The 13,407-nt window shown below is 41.8% G+C and overlaps 1 protein-coding gene across 1 annotated transcript in view; it reads right to left on the minus strand.

Moving 5' to 3' along the window:
* Nucleotides 1-345: 345 nt before the first annotated feature.
* fgf19 (fibroblast growth factor 19) overlaps nucleotides 346-13,407 on the minus strand; it is a 13,204-nt gene continuing 142 nt past the window's right edge. Inside the window, exons 1-3 of the mRNA XM_041793384.1 lie at nucleotides 13,314-13,407; nucleotides 10,108-10,211; nucleotides 346-1,096 (exon numbers count right to left, since the gene is read on the minus strand). The exon at nucleotides 13,314-13,407 is cut by the window's right edge and continues 142 nt beyond it. Coding sequence (XP_041649318.1) covers nucleotides 776-1,096; nucleotides 10,108-10,211; nucleotides 13,314-13,407 — 519 coding nt within the window. The 3' untranslated portion in view covers nucleotides 346-775. The remainder of the gene's footprint in view (nucleotides 1,097-10,107; nucleotides 10,212-13,313) is intronic.

Here is a 13,407-nt window from a genome sequence, read left to right on the forward strand (position 1 = left end):
GCCTGCTGGTCTAATCCAGAAGGACTGGAGGCTCAGAGCCTTGATGTGATGTTTCAGGGTTTTTAAAGTTTAGTAAATCTGCAGACGTTTCTAGAGTTCTGTCTTGTTGTCATGATGAGAGAGATGAATAAGAATGGATTCAAACAGCAGTAGCATCAGGAAGAGGGAAGGAGGTCTGAGTACTTCCTGAATGACCCGTATACCATCTACACCCCCACCCCCATGAATCTGCTTCAGACAGACCAACAAGAAGAGAAAGACAGGGACACAGAGACGTGGAGGATATTTAAACAGTATATTTATCATTGTCATAACTTTATAAAAACCCTAAAGTTTTGTCTTCTCTCTTTAGAAAACCAAAGTCTGAAGTCCTCGTGGTCCAGCCTGTAGAACAATAACCAACCTTTGTTTTAGGAACTATGGAGGACTCTGCAGGACTCTTCACTCATACAGTTCTGTCTTTTAGAACACACCGGAACCTGGGCCTGATTACTTCATGTCTTTCTGTCCTCTCATTTTCTAACTCTGTCGCCTTCCTCTTCTTTAGACGCCATTCCATCCTTCGCTCGGCGCCGTGGGCGTGGTCTTAGTAAACTTTAGGCTGGTTTCTCAGTACAGCTTTGACTCCTCCCTCTGTAGCACGCCTCAGGAGGACCCCGGCTCTGAAGGATGTCACTGCATCCGTTCTTCAGCCTCCTCGGCTCTACAACCTGCAGCGGAGTGTGCGGTTTCACCCCAGGTCACATCTGTCTCCAGGAGTGTGGCAGCGTCCGTCTCATCTTTTGTGGAAGCTGGGACTGTGGATGATCTGAGACAGCTTCCTGAACGGGTCCATGGAGTCCATGGGTTCCTCTTGTAGATAAAAACTCTGCCCGGGCTCCTCGGGGATGCCCGGTCCGGGGGGGGGGGCCTGCTCCAGGGTACTGATCCTGGGGAGGAACTGGGCCAGAGCAGGGACGCCTCGGTCCCGACCCTGCAGTCGCTGCCGGTGGTTTCCCAGACTGAGCAGGACTCCGTGCCCCTCAGAGACGTAGACGTTGTACCCGTCTGGTAGGATCTGCTCCCTGAAGGTGCAGTTTTCTCTGCTGTAGGCGATCTGTGGACGACAGGAGATATCATGAGTGAGAATGTTTCGGAGCTCACCGAGGAGAGCCGCTCACAGAGGTCTCTGGTTAGGGGTACGGGTTCAGGTTCTTTACTTTTTAACAGTTTTTTTAAACCCGACAAACCAGATCTCTCTTTATATATAAATATATACATTTAAGCTCCGCCCCCAGACCTGCACCATGAAAGTGACACATTACTGTCAAAATCAATGCTGATTAAACTTGTTTTATTGGTAAAAACCTAAAAATAATCAGGTCTTTGTAGGACTGTCCTGATAAAAGCTCTGAGTGACTGTTGAATGAGTTCTTCCAGGATTTTAGCCGCCGTCTGCAGATCCAACTTTGACAACCTCAGAGCAGACCGCGGTTACTTTGGGGATTTACTCTTAACCTTTTTAATTTAATTTTTGGTCCCCTGTTGGTCAATGAAAGGTTTTAGTCCGGTTTTAGTCAATAAAAAGTCCCTCTGGTCAGAACATTTATTCTCTGAACAAATGTCATCAGCCAAACTGTAAAATGAATATAAATGTTAAACACTCATGTTGATCCAATCATTAACGTTTACCTAAAATATGAACGCCTTATCAATACGTTAAAGGGCTGAACGTATACTGATGAGGAAACAGTTAGACCTCACACTGGAGTATATCATGGTTGTGAACTTCCAGCAGTCCTGCTAATGTAGTCCAGTTTAACTGTCCTGATGAAAAATGTTGATCTCCAAAGATCTTTTTCTAACGCTAGTCTTCATCATGCAAGGAAAAACAGCCCAGAGCAGTTTTAGCCAATGAGAAAGAAACTGGAGCAGAGAAATCCCTGACCTGTAATTAATGAGAATTTATTCTGCTGGAACCAAGAAACCAACCAACCAACCAACAAAGAAACCAACAAAGAAACCAACCAACCAACCAACCAACCAACAAGAAACCAACAAAGAAACCAACAAAGAAACAACCAAGAAACCAAGAAACATACCAACCAACAAAGAAACCAACCAACCAACAAAGAAACCAACAAAGAAACCAACCAACCAACCAACAAAGAAACCAACCAACCAACCAACAAAGAAACCAACAAAGAAACCAACCAACCAACCAACAAAGAAACCGACAAAGAAACCAAGAAAAAAAGCAACCAACCAAGAAACCAACCAACCAACAAACAAACCAACAAAGAAACCAACAAAGAAACCAACCAACCAACCAACAAGACACAACAAAGAAACCAACAAAGAAACCAACAAAGAAACAACCAAGAAACCAAGAAACATACCAACCAACAAAGAAACCAACCAACCAACAAAGAAACCAACAAAGAAACCAACCAACCAACAAAGAAACCAACCAACCAACCAACAAAGAAACCAACAAAGAAACCCACCAACCAACAAAGAAACCAACCATCCAACCAACAAAGAAACCAACAAAGAAACCAACCAACCAACCAACAAAGAAACCAACCAACCAACCAACAAAGAAACCAACAAAGAAACCAACCAAGAAACCAACAAAGAAACAACCAAGAAACCAAGAAACATACCAACGAACAAAGAAACTAACCAACCAACAAAGAAACCAACAAAGAAACCAACCAACCAACCAACAAAGAAACCAACAAAGAAACCAACCAACCAACCAACAAAGAAACCGACAAAGAAACCAAGAAACAAAGCAACCAACCAAGAAACCAACCAACCAACAAACAAACCAACAAAGAAACCAACAAAGAAACCAACAAAGAAACCAAACAACGAACCAAGAAACCAACAAAACAACCAAGAAACCAACAAGGAAACCAAGAAACCAACCAAAAAAACCAAGAAACCAACCAACCAACCAAGAAACCAACCTAGAAACCAAGAAACAAACCAACCAACCAAGAAACCAACAAAGAAACAACCAAGAAACCAAGAAACAAACCAACCAACCAAGAAACCAACAAAGAAACAACCAAGAAACCTAGAAACAAACCAACCAACCAAGAAACCAACCTAGAAACCAAACCAAGAAACCAAGACCAACAAACCAACAAAGAAACCAACAAAGAAAACAGAACCAAACAACCAGCAAGAAACCAACCTAGAAACCAAAAAACAAACCAACCAACCTGGAAACCAACCTAGAAACCAAGAAACAAACAAACCAACCAAGAAACCAACAAAGAAACAACCAAGAAACCAAGAAACATACCAACCAACCAAGAAACCAACCTAGAAACCAAGAAACAAACCAACCAACCAAGAAACCAACAAAGAAACAACAAAGAAACCAAGAAACAAACCAACCAACCAAGAAACCAACAAAGAAACCAAGAAACCAACAAAGAAACCAACCAACCAACCAACCAAGAAACCAACCTAGAAACCAAGAAACAAACCAACCAACCAAGAAACCAACAAAGAAACAACCAAGAAACCAAGAAACAAACCAACCAACCAAGAAACCAACCTAGAAACCAAGAAACAAACCAACCAACCAAGAAACCAACAAAGAAACCAAGAAACCAACAAAGAAACAACCAAGAAACCAAGAAACATACCAACCAACCAAGAAACCAACAAAGAAACAACCAAGAAACCAAGAAACAAACCAACCAACCAAGAAACCAACAAAGAAACAACCAAGAAACCAACCAAGAAACCAACCAAAAAAACCAAGAAACCAACCTAGAAACCAAGAAACAAACCAACCAACCTGGAAACCAACAAAGAAACAACCAAGAAACCAAGAAACAAACAACCAATCAAGAACCCAACCTAGACACCAAGAAACAAACCAACCAACCCGGAAACCAACAAAGAAACAACCTAGAAAACAAGAAACAAACAAACCAACCAAGAAACCAACCTAGAAACCAAGAAACAAACCAACCAACCTGGAAACCAACCTAGAAACCAAGAAACAAACCAACCAACCTGGAAACCAACCTAGAAACCAAGAAACAAACCGACCAACCAAGAAACCAACCTAGAAACCAAGAAACAAACCAACCAACCAAGAAACCAACAAAGAAACAACCTAGAAACCAAGAAACAAACCAACCAACAAAGAAACCAACCTAGAAACCAAGAAACAAACCAACCAACCAAGAAACCAACCTAGAAACCAAGAAACAAACCAACCAACCAAGAAACCAACCTAGAAACCAAAAAACAAACCAACCAACCTGGAAACCAACCTAGAAACCAAGAAACAAACAAACCAACCAAGAAACCAACAAAGAAACATACCAACCAACCTGGAAACCAACCTAGAAATCAAGAAACAAACCAACCAACCAAGAAACCAACAAAGAAACAACCAAGAAACCAAGAAACATACCAACCAACAAAGAAACCAACCAACCAACAAAGAAACCAACAAAGAAACCAACCAACCAAACAACAAAGAAACCAACCAACCAACCAACAAAGAAACCAAGAAACAAACCAACCAACCAACCAACAAAGAAACCGACAAAGAAACCAAGAAACAAAGCAACCAACCAAGAAACCAACCAACCAACAAACAAACCAACAAAGAAACCAACCAACCAACCAACAAAGAAACCAACCAACCAACCAACAAGAAACCAACAAAGAAACCAACAAAGAAACAACCAAGAAACCAAGAAACATACCAACCAACAAAGAAACCAACCAACCAACAAAGAAACCAACAAAGAAACCAACCAACCAACCAACAAAGAAACCAACAAAGAAACCAACCAACCAACAAAGAAACCAACCAACCAACCAACAAAGAAACCAACAAAGAAACCAAACAACCAACCAACAAAGAAACCAACCAACCAACCAACAAAGAAACCAACAAAGAAACCAACCAAGAAACCAACACAGTAACAACCAAGAAACCAAGAAACATACCAACGAACAAAGAAACTAACCAACCAACAAAGAAAACCAACAAAGAAACCAACCAACCAACCAACCTAGAAACCAACCAACCAACCAACAAAGAAACCAAGAAACAAACCAACCAACCAACCAACAAAGAAACCGACAAAGAAACCAAGAAACAAAGCAACCAACCAAGAAACCAACCAACCAACAAACAAACCAACAAAGAAACCAACAAAGAAACAACCAAGAAACCAAGAAACAAACCAACCAACCTGGAAACCAACCTAGAAACTAAGAAACAAACCAACCAACCAAGAAACCAACAAAGAAACAACCAAGAAACCAAGAAACAAACCAACCAACCAAGAAACCAACAAAGAAACCAAGAAACCAACAAAGAAACCAACCAACAAACCAAGAAACCAACAAAGAAACCAACCAACGAACCAAGAAACCAACAAAACAACCAAGAAACCAACAAGGAAACCAAGAAACCAACCAAAAAACCAAGAAACCAACCAAAAAACCAAGAAACCAACCTAGAAACCAAGAAACAAACAAAGAAACGACCACCAGACAAACCACCAACAAAGAAACCAACCAACCAACCGAAACCACCAGAACAAACCAAACCAAAGAAACCAGAAACAAACCACCAAGAAACCAGAAACCAAGAACAAAACCAAAAAACAAAAAGAAACAAACCAACCAACCAAGAAACAAACCAACCAAGAAACCAACCAAAGAAAAAAAAACAAACAAACCAACAAACCAAGAAACCAACAAAGAAACCAAGAAACCAACAAAGAATACAACCAACCAACCAAGAAACCAACCTAGAAACCAAGAAACAAACCAACCAACCAAGAAACCAACAAAGAAACAACCAAGAAACCAAGAAACAAACCAACCAACCAAGAAACCAACCTAGAAACCAAGAAACAAACCAACCAACCAAGAAACCAACAAAGAAACAACCAAGAAACCAAGAAACATACCAACCAACCAAGAAACCAACAAAGAAACAACCAAGAAACCAAGAAACAAACCAACCAACCAAGAAACCAACAAAGAAACAACCAAGAAACCAACCAAGAAACCAAGAAACCAACCAAAAAAACCAAGAAACCAACCTAGAAACCAAGAAACAAACCAACCAACCAAGAAACCAACAAAGAAACAACCAAGAAACCAAGAAACAAACCAACCAACCAACCTGGAAACCAACAAAGAAACAACCAAGAAACCAAGAAACATACCAACCAACCAAGAAACCAACCTAGACACCAAGAAACAAACCAACCAACCTGGAAACCAACAAAGAAACAACCAAGAAACCAAGAAACAAACCAACCAACCAAGAAACCAACCTAGACACCAAGAAACAAACCAACCAACCTGGAAACCAACAAAGAAACAACCTAGAAACCAAGAAACAAACCAAGGCCGACCAACCTGACCAGAACAAACCAAACCTGACCAACCAGAAACCAAACCAACCAACCAGAGCCGGCCTGAAACCAACCAGAAACCAGCAGAAAACCAACCTAGAAACCAAAAAACAAACCAACCAACCTGGAAACCAACCTAGAAACCAAGAAACAAACAAACCAACCAAGAAACCAACAAAGAAACATACCAACCAACCTGGAAACCAACCTAGAAATCAAGAAACAAACCAACCAACCAAGAAACCAACAAAGAAACAACAAAGAAACCAAGAAACAAACCAACCAACCAAGAAACAAAGAAACCAACAAAGAAACCAACCAACCAACCAAGAAACCAACAAAGAAACAACCAAGAAACCAAGAAACCAACCAACCAACCAACCAACCAAGAAACAAACCAACCAACAAAGAAACCAAAAAACCAACCAAGAAACCAACAAGCCAAGAAGCCAAGAAACCAACCAACCAAGAAACCAACCAACCAACCAACAAACAAAGAAACAAATAACTGACAACCAAGAAACCAACCAACGAAGCAAGAAACCATCCAAGAAACCAAGAAACTAACCAACCAACCAACCAACCAAGAAACCAACAAAAAAACAACCAAGAAACCAAGAAACCAACCAAGAAACCAAGAAACCAACAAAGAAACAACCAAGAAACCAAGAAACCAACCAAGAAACCAACCAACCAACCAAGAAACCAACAAAGAAACAACCAAGAAACCAAGAAACCAACCAACCAACCAAGAAACCAACCAACCAACCAAGAAACCAACAAAGAAACAACCAAGAAACCAAGAACCCAACCTAGAAACCAAGAAACCAACCAAACAACCAAGAAACCAATCAAGAAACCAACCAACCAACCAAGAAACCAACCAACCAAGAAAGCAAGAAAGAAACCAACCAACCAAGAAACCAAGAAAGAAACCAACAACCAACCAAGAAACCAACAAAGAAACCAACCAACCAACCAACCAAAAAACCAACCAAGAAACCAAGAAACCAACCAACCAACCAAGAAACCAACAAAGAAACCAAGAAACAACCAACCAAGAAACCAACCAACCAACGAACCAAGAAACCAACCAACCAACCAACCAACCAACAAATAACTAACAACCAACCAAGAAACCAAGAAGCCAAGAAACCAACCAACCAACCAACCAACCAACCAACCAACAACCAACCAACCAACCAACCAACAAAGAAACCAACCAACCAACCAACAAATAACTAACAACAACCAAGAAACCAAGAAGCCAAGAAACCAACCAACCAACCAACCAACCAACCAACCAACCGACAAAGAAACCAACCAACCAAGAAACCAACCAACCAACCATCCAACCAACCAACCAACAAATAACTAACAACAACCAAGAAACCAAGAAGCCAAGAAGCCAAGAAACCAACCAACCAACCAACAAATAACTAACAACCAACCAAGAAGCCAAGAAGCCAAGAAACCAACCAACCAACCAACCAACCAGCAGTAAAATAATGGCTCTAAACCTCACACTTACTTGTTTAGTGATGGCGAGGCGCTAATGAGGCCACGCCTCCAAGGCCATTTGACAGTCTGCAGATCCATGAACCTTTTCTGCATGTTGCCATGATCTGTTAGCATACTCAACAGTAAAAGGAGCATGATAACATCAGTTTCACTGATTTCTCAGCAGCAGATTATCAACAGAAAGAGTGATTTAGGCGGAAAGCCCCTTTAATCAAACAGGAAAAAAACAGACATAAAAGGTGCTGCGAGTTCCTGGGTGACTGTTTGCTTTGGCCACAGAGAAGCAGCCAGAGGCCAAGGTTGTTGTTGCTGCTGTGGCTCTTTTCATTCAGCTTTTTCTCTTTGCAAACATCCAGCCTAGCTGCAGCACGGCGGACAAAGGTTGATGAACCGGCACTGTTTGAAAGAAAGGCTGACGAGCAACAAGTGTTTTCTCAACATGAACAACACACTGAGAGCTCAGGTCAGCGCTGGCCTCCAGGCTGCAGAATCCTCTAAACTGTTTCATAACCTGGATTCTTTATTTCACACACTTTCACTGACAGCTGCATGGAAGGAGGAAGAAACCTTCTCTGTGGAGCTCAGTATTAAACACTGCTTTCATTTCAGGATTACCTGCAGAGCTTCAGGGCAGAGGAGGTTAGCTATCACCTCCTCCTCTACCTCAGTAATCCTCTACAGCTGCTAGGGCCGACAGCAGGAATCAAACATTAGCAATAGGTATTCCAAAATTAAATATAAAATAAGAGAACAGAAGCACCAGTAATGAATGATTGTTCTGCTTTTATCACCAAAAGTTGCAGCCACTCTCCTGTACACAGTCTAAATTGCACAAATATGTTGGCCGAGATCCAGAACAGAAATGCTGCCAATTTATGTGTGCAACTGACCTGTGTTAGCTCTGATTGGTCTGCAGACCCTCCAGTCAAGGAGCAGCCTCTCACTGCAGTCATTGCTGAATAATTACTTGACTTTTTAACAACTTTTAGTCTTAAAGGCGTCTACGTTGCACTGACCAGAGTCTGATGATCAACCTACGTTTGGTGGTGTGTAGACCCCCCCATTATCCAATCAAACGGCTCAGTTCCTTTCCTGTCTCAGGACTGTGGTAACTCCAGCCATAGAGCAGACAGCAGCGAGCCACCAGGCCCCCGTGTCACAGTCAGAGTCGTGTCCACGCTCTCCTGCAGCGCGTTGGTCTCTGCCAGGGCTGCCCCTTCTCATCCATTCTGTTGCTGTATCCATGGACAGGATCCCAAAGTGCAGGCAGGAGGGAGGGGGGTTCTGGTTCAGGACCTCAGAATTCTACTGCTCCTTTTTGCAATTAATGTGGTTCTGCTGGCTTCCTCAGTTTGAGAGCTCCAGCAGGCTCTGGGGTTGGTGAAGCAGTCTGGATGAGAGTCAGCATCTCCAAGTCTGAGGCCATGGTTCTCCACCAGAAAACAGTTTTCAGGTATCTCAGGGTCTTGCTCACAGTGAGGGTCAAAGGGAGCGTGAGATTGACAGGCGGACTGGTGCAGCCTCAGTGGTACTGCAGGAAAAAGGGAGTTGAGCTGGAAACCGGTCCATCTACCTCCAACCTTCACCTGGGGTCATGAACTCTGGGTAACGACCAAAAGACGAAGATCACCGATACCAGCGGCTGAAATGAATTTTCTCCAGAGGGGGTCTGGGCTCTGCCTTAGAGGGAGGTTCAGACACCCAGAGGGAACTAGCGGGGAACCCTGCTTGCAGTGGTTCAGGAACGGGATCAGGATCCTCCTGGGTGCCTCCCCTTGGTCCCTCTTGAAGGTCTTCTGGGCCCGTACAGCTGGAAGGCGACCTCAGGGAAGACCCAGAATGTGTTGGAGGGATTATATATCCTGTCTGGTCTGGGAACGCCCCGGGATCCCTCAGAAGGAGCTGGAAAGTGTTGCTGGGGAGAAGGAGGTCTGGGCGGACTTTCTCAGCCCAGAGAACGTGACAACAGAGCAGGTGCATGTGATGATAAACCTTAATGAATCCAGATTAATGTGAGAACACCAGGATTAAAATGAGTGCAGAGAGGCTTTCCTGGACCTGATCTTACCCGGTTCCTCCTTCCTGTCTGACCTCAGCAGCATCTTTTCATAAATAACCTGATGAATTTCATCTTTGGTCAGACTGCTCCACTCTAACCATCAGTCTCTGAGTCTGGATCTAGTCTTACCGATGAGTAGAGTCTCCCGTCTCCCTCCATGCACAGGAACCGATCAGTGGCGACTCCTCTGATGACCACACGTCCCGTATCCACCGGCCGGATCTCCAGTAGACCTGCGGGTCAGATCATCCATCACAGATCATCACAGTCTGCATGATTTCATACGGGGTTCTAGAGCTGCACGTTGTTCTACTGACAGCTGACCAGTTCGCGCTAGCTCCACCCACTTTTCCAAAAGTTGCTGACTATGGCCTACGGCAGGGGTCATCAATGACATCTGCACAAGGGCCAAATTTAGTCTCAGCAGAAACTCTAGGGCCGGACTTTCAAATAGACAAAAATGAGATCAATATTTTGGTCTGATTAACAGATTAGTGAGCAGCAGGCCTGCCCACGTAGCACCAGGATTCACTCGTTCTTGACACTTTTGATCCCTTTTTGATACTTTTTTGCCTCTTTAACACATATTTCAACATGTTTTTATGCCTTTTGAACCACTTTTCCTGCATTTTTATCCCCTTTGTGTCACTCTTTTATCATTTTTTGCCACTTTCAAACTATTTTTTGCCCTTTTTTACCTATTATGCCACTCTTTGGCTTCTTTTATGCAACTTTCTTGTGAACTATTGTCCCTGTGTGCCTCTCTTTATCACCTTTACACTACTGTGCCAGGTTATTTTCTCTATATCTCTGCCCCATTTTGATAATTTAACCTGATTTTTGCCATCCCTTAATCCCTTTTAAACCACTTTTCCTGCATGTTTTATCCCCTTTGTGCTACTCTTTTATCTATTTTTGCCACTTTTTATCCCATTTAAATTATTTTCTTGCATTTTTTTTGCCACTTTTGACCCATTTTTGATACTTCTTTCCCCCTTTTCCTCTTTCACCATTTAATTTGCAACATTTCAACCTCTTTTCACCACTTCTCCTGTCAATTTTTTGTCCCTTTGTGCCACTCTACAACCCATTTTGCCACTTATCGATCATTTTTTCCACTCTTTAATCCCTTTCACCACTTTATCTGTCCATTTTTGCAACATTTCTGCCAACTTTAACCCTATTTAAAGTTTTTGTTTTTACTAATAATGGCTGGCAAGTAAATCTCTAAAAAGAACGATCAAATAATAAGTCATTCTAAAACTATTTCAATAATAATCATTTTTGGGGTGGATTTAACAAGCCAGCATCTACTTTCCCTCCTTTTATGAATTAAATGACTTTCTGGGGGCTGGACAGAAAGCTTAGGGGGCCTGATATGGCCCCCGGGCCGCCAGTTGATGATCATTGGCCTACGGTTTGGGAAAAGACCCCCAACATCCCCAGCTTCACCAACATTCCATCCCTAAGATATCATCAAAATTCAAATAACATTCCGTTGCCTCCCAAGATATCATCAAAGTTTATAAAACATTCCATCCCTGCCTCTTAAGATATCATCAAAGTTTATAAAACATTCCATCCCTGCCTCTTAAGATTTCATCAAAGTATATAAAACATTCCACCCTTGCCTCTTAAGATTTCATTAAAGTTTATAAAACATTCCACCCTTGCCTCTTAAGATATAATCAAAGTTTATAAAACATTCCATCCCTGCCTCTTAAGATATAATCAAAGTTTATAAAACATTCCATCCCTGCCTCTTAAGATATCATCAAAGTTTATAAAACATTCCATCCCTGCCTCTTAAGATATAATCAAAGTTTATAAAACATTCCATCCCTGCCTCTTAAGATATCATCAAAGTTTATAAAACATTCCATCCCTGCCTTTTAAGATTTCATCAAAGTTTATAAAACATTCCATCCCTGCCTCTTAAGATATCATCAAAGTTTATAAAACATTCCACCCTTGCCTCTTAAGATATCATCAAAGTTTATAAAACATTCCATCCCTGCCTCTTAAGATATCATCAAAGTTTATAAAACATTCCATCCCTGCCTCTTAAGATATCATCAAAGTTTATAAAACATTCCATCCCTGCCTTTTAAGATTTCATCAAAGTTTATAAAGCATTCCACCCTTGCCTCTTAAGATATCATCAAAGTTTATAAAACATTCCATCCTTGCCTCCCAAGATATCATCAAAATTTAAAAAACATTCACCCTTGCCTCTTAAGATATCATTAAAATTTATAAAACATTCCATCCCTGCCTCTTAAGATTTCATCAAAGTTTATAAAACATTCCACCCTTGCCTCTTAAGATATCATCAAAGTTTATAAAACATTCCACCCTTGCCTTTTTTCATGCAGACCGGTCTAGAGGAGTACCAGAGTCAGACTCCTCCATCCTGATATCTGAGCATGCTCTGGTGAAAAATAAAAATGTGTTCTCCTATCGGTGTCCTATCCGACTCTGATCAGACATCAGGATCCATCAGTCCAGTTTACCACTCAGTCCTCCACCAGACCTCGGCTCCAGTCCTTCTGTAGGGGTCTACCATACTCTCAGACTGACATGAGGACATCTGGGGGATTTTTGAGACCTTGATGATGGGCCCCGGGACTGGGTCCTCAGAATCTGTTCTGATTCTGTTTTATAGTTTACATTTAAAATACACGTATTAGTCCTTTAAAGTGATTTTAGACATAAAGATCATTATTTAATGCACTTACAAAGACTATAGATAATCCCCAACAGTTAGACCACCATGTCCTCTAACACTGGGAGGGTCAGCGCCCATTAGTGGGTTGCAAATTTGTGCCAAAAAAGAAACAAACAAAAAAACAGCTGTAGCAAAACTTTCCATGACGTATGGAAGCCCTGAGCAGCCATAACACTGTTTAACCACAGCCATTTACCTATCCAATGATTTTAGCTGGTTTTCCTTAGATAATGTTTTTCAGCAAACATCAGCTTCTAATCATTCTATCAGACATTCTGGAGCTTTCTGAGGGATGTGGCTCTGTCACTCAGGGACCTTTTCCTAACACTTTAAATCTTTTTAAGTGCTATTTTCCTCTCATTGGGCCCCTTATTTGAGATTTGAGACAGATTCTTCATACCTGTTGCACACCTATAATAAATATATCAGAGCATGAGGCCCCGCTGGTTTCCCCGTCTGGCTGATGTTAAAACAGGACTGGTACAGGTTTGCTGTTAAATTTATATTTTATCTTTATGAATCCTGAGCCTGACCTGCAGGAATTTAAATGTCTCCTCTTTGTTCCTTTTAAAACTTCATGACTATTTATAAAATCATCCTGACTCACTGTAGGCCGTCTGATCCTCAGATCCGTGGATCTGCCCGTCCACGCCGATCACCAGGTGTAATCCGTGTCTGGCGGCATACAGGTGTCTGAGCCG

Source organism: Cheilinus undulatus, linkage group 1, assembly GCF_018320785.1.
Source record: "Cheilinus undulatus linkage group 1, ASM1832078v1, whole genome shotgun sequence".
NCBI classification, from domain to species: domain Eukaryota; kingdom Metazoa; phylum Chordata; class Actinopteri; order Labriformes; family Labridae; genus Cheilinus; species Cheilinus undulatus.